Genomic DNA, 3,832 nt, shown 5'->3' with positions numbered 1-3,832 from the left:
CCATCCAGGTTACAACCTCAATAAGCAAAAGCCAATACTTTTATATAAAGATTGAAAATAGAAAAAAGAGTATAAGTCACATGTAATGTAGTTAAAAAGTGTACCTTGCTTATAATTGGAATCTAAGCAAAAGAAAGAGGAGAGAATGGGGCAGAAACAATATTTGAAGAGAGTACAGTTGGGAATTTACCAATCTTGATAAAAGACATCAACTCACATGTGAAATAATAGGAGAATGGTGTAGATCTAGTCTAACTAAGGTGGAGATGGCTGAAAAAATGAGTTTTAGCAGACATTACCTGGAGACAGTCTGAACATAAGCTCCAAAACTAAACTCAAACGTTTTTTTATTGTTTCTCTAAATCAATGAACAACTGAAATAATTTTTTTTTGTTTACCCTGATTGGCATACTCAAGATAAAATGTTCAGTTTAAATTTTTTGCTGTCCTTCCAAAACTTGGTTTACTTTTTGTATTAGTCTATTCTCACACTGCTATAAACTACTACTTGTGACTGGGTAATTTATAAAGAGAAGAGGTGTAATTGACTCACAGTTCTGCAGACTGTACACGAAGCACGACTGGGGAGGCTTCAGGGAACTTACAAGCATGGCAGAAAATGAAGGAGAAGCAGGCACTCCTACAAGACTGGAGCAGAAGGAAGAGAGTGAACGGGGAAGTGCTACACATTTTTAAACAACCAGATCTCATGAGAACTCACTCACTAGCATGAGAACAGCAAGCGGGAAGTCCACCCCCATATTCCAATCACCTCCCACCAGGCCTTCCCCAACACTGGGGATTACAATTTGACCTGAGATTTGGGCAGGGACACGAATCCAAACAGCAACACTTTTTAAAAAGAACAAATAAGATTCAATATTTACAGATTTTCTGCATTTTTTCTCTTTCCAGAGTCTCCCCTGAGAGAGGTTGGGAGAGTTGTAAGATTTGGACATAGGTCTGGCCCAAGTGAAGGAGAAAGAGAAAGAAGTGCTTGAGACCTATGCAGGGGACAGTAGTTCTTTAAGGCCATTGAGGTAACCCTGAGTCAAAGCTGGCCGTCAAGTATCTTCCAGGAATCCCTATATCCCACTGTGCTCAGTCTTTGCCTGGGAGCAGCCCAGAGAAAGCAAGGTTCCCCAAAAATGCAGTGTTAACTTTTAGAACACAGCAGATAGGGCCACTGGTTATTTAAGCCTCCTGTGATTTAAGATCCGAGATGGGAATTCTCCAGGCTGCCACACATATGAATGAGAATCTGTTAGGACCACGGGCCTCATATTAGATGCATTGAATCTAAAATTCATTTATTTTTTTTCTCGCATTTCAATGGTGCTTATTTACCACTTTGATTCTCTTCATAAGGCCCCTGAATTGGTTTTCATTTGTGATTGTCTCAGTTCCATCCCTTTCTGTCACCATGTCTCCAAATAATTGTCCAGGTTTCCTTCTGGTCATAGACATCAATGTTATTCAGTTTGTCTTGGCTCATACTTTTCCCTCTACATTGGATGTGAGACACAGTGAATAACAGTACATAATAGATGAAGGAAACTTTTGTAGAATGAGAAAGGATGGTGACAAGTAGGTTTAGTTTTCAGCAGGTTTCTCATTAAGGCCAAAATTGTGTCTCTAATCCATTGACAAAAAAAGACATGTAACTTTATCTCATTTCTCACTGTTTAGGGAAAATTATTTGCCCATAACAGCCAATAAGAAGACACATGAAAATTATGCTAGGAGGAAAAGGAGGTGCTTTCCTAGACATAATAAAATAAGCATTAATATCAAACAGTCATAGCATTTCTGACATAAGTGCAGTTCATTGGCTTTGTGCTATAACACCAAAATTATAGCACCCATAAATACAATATGTGGAAAACTACTCAAACGCAATTACAGACAAGATTGCTGAGTTACACAAATGTAAATGAGAGAGCACAAAAATGTGAGGGATGACTCTGTTGTGCACCACACCTATTGCTGAGAGGATATAAATGGCACTGTCCAGGATGCCACATTAAAACTCAGAATCTTCCCAGGTACACTCAGCTGAACTCACATCTCCCGTCAACATGTCCTACAACTGTTGCTCTAGAAGTTTCTCCTCCTGCTCCTGTGGGGGTTACCTGCACTACCCAGGTTCCTCCTGTGGCTCTTCCTACCCCAGCAACCTGGTCTACAGCACTGACATCTGCTCTCCCAGCACCTGCCAGCTGGGTTCCTCTCTCTATAGGGGTTGTCAGGAGACCTGCTGGAGGCCCAACAGCTATCAGACATTGTGTGTGGAGTCCAGCCCCTGCCACACCTCCTGCTACTACCCCAGGACCCACATGCTCTGCCATTCTTTCCTGACTATGCACGTTGGGTCTCGGGGTTTTGGATCCAATAGATGCTGCTCCCTGAGCTGAGGATCCAGGAGCTGCTCTTCGCTGGGCTGTGGATCCAATGGCTTCAGATATCTGAATTATAGAATCCATACCTTCCCCTCCCAGAGTTATAGATCCAGATTCTGCCATTCAATCTATTTTCCACCTAGGAGCTTGTTCCATTCATCTTGTTTTCAGCCATTCTGTAGATCTGGTTTCTACTGACTAATGTGGTGACTGGTCAAACTCATTTGAGAAATGCATATTCTTTAGTAAGGTCATCTGTTAATTTCTTTCTTTGAGAAGTATTCTAATATTATTGATCACCAGGTCTACTTTACTTTCCAGCCCTCAAAAACTGGGTTGTATGTTAGTTCTGTCAAACTGCAGTTTGGATCAATGAATGATCTATAACTGGATCAATCTGGATCTATAACTCTGGGAAGGGAAGGCATGGATCCTACAATTCAGATATCTGAAGGCATTGGATCAATCAATGATCCAAACTGCATTATAGATATAATTTATAGTTTTTGTATTTCTTTCCAAAAGAGATAGGAAGTGAAAAAGATTTTGTTTTAATAAACTCTTCATTCTTCTGTCCAAATGTGCTGTTAATATTGCTATTTATTAGTAAAGCATTGTCTAGGATGTGCATTGTCATTGCTTCTAGTAATGGGCTTTGCAATGCCCAGATTGTGGGGTCTCCGCACTAATTTTGGTTGGGCTTTAGATCTTTTCCTCCTCTTTAAGCAGGAGTTTCCGGGATTCTCACAGTTTCCGAGGATAGCCTTTCTCTTAAGTATCCTTGTTAGGATAGTTAAGATAGCCTTTGCTATCATTTTTGATGATAACCTTTCATCAAAATCATCAGAAATGATTGTTTGGGTTGTATCTTGAAATAAAATTGGATAGGCTGTATTTATACTGTTCTGCTCTCTCACATCAAAGTGTTATAAAAAGTAAGTTACTAAGATATTATTAAGAGCATTGACTATCCTTGTTCATTCCTTGAATATGCCATGTATCTCTAAGGACAGAATGTATCAGAAAAGTTTGAAGAGTACATGAACAAAATTTATACTTATATGATTAGGCCTGTTCATGAAGTACATTAAAATGGAAGACTAATACAAGGATGTAAATGTTTAGAAAAGAGGACCTATGAGCTTCAGGTATGATAGTGCAGGAGTATCACTTATTTTTAATTAGCTAAATCCCAGTACCCCAATTACTATTTTCAATCTGCTCAAATGATCTCCATTTGTTCAAAAAGGCAGGCAACAAACTTTGATGGGAAGGAAGTAGGCTCAGCAGGTGTTAGTTGTACCTGGGTTCTTTGCCAAAATATAAACTGAATCTAAGTGAAAACTCTGAAGCCTTTACTATCATCAAAAATGATTGTTTTTTGTTGTATCTTGAAATAAAATTGGATAGGCTGTACTTATGCTGTTCTGCTG

The 3,832-nt window shown here is 39.2% G+C and overlaps 1 protein-coding gene across 1 annotated transcript; it reads left to right on the top strand.

Moving 5' to 3' along the window:
• Positions 1-2,078: 2,078 nt before the first annotated feature.
• LOC129022514 (keratin-associated protein 13-3) lies at positions 2,079-2,597 on the top strand. The gene is given in 1 exon segment (XM_054468716.2): positions 2,079-2,597. A coding segment is annotated over 1 exon segment (519 nt).
• Positions 2,598-3,832: the final 1,235 nt, after the last annotated feature.

The sequence above is a fragment of the Pongo pygmaeus genome, chromosome 22 (genome assembly GCF_028885625.2).
Source record: "Pongo pygmaeus isolate AG05252 chromosome 22, NHGRI_mPonPyg2-v2.0_pri, whole genome shotgun sequence".
NCBI classification, from domain to species: domain Eukaryota; kingdom Metazoa; phylum Chordata; class Mammalia; order Primates; family Hominidae; genus Pongo; species Pongo pygmaeus.
Note: the sequence above shows the minus strand (reverse complement) of the source record. Positions and strands in the feature narration are given on the sequence as shown.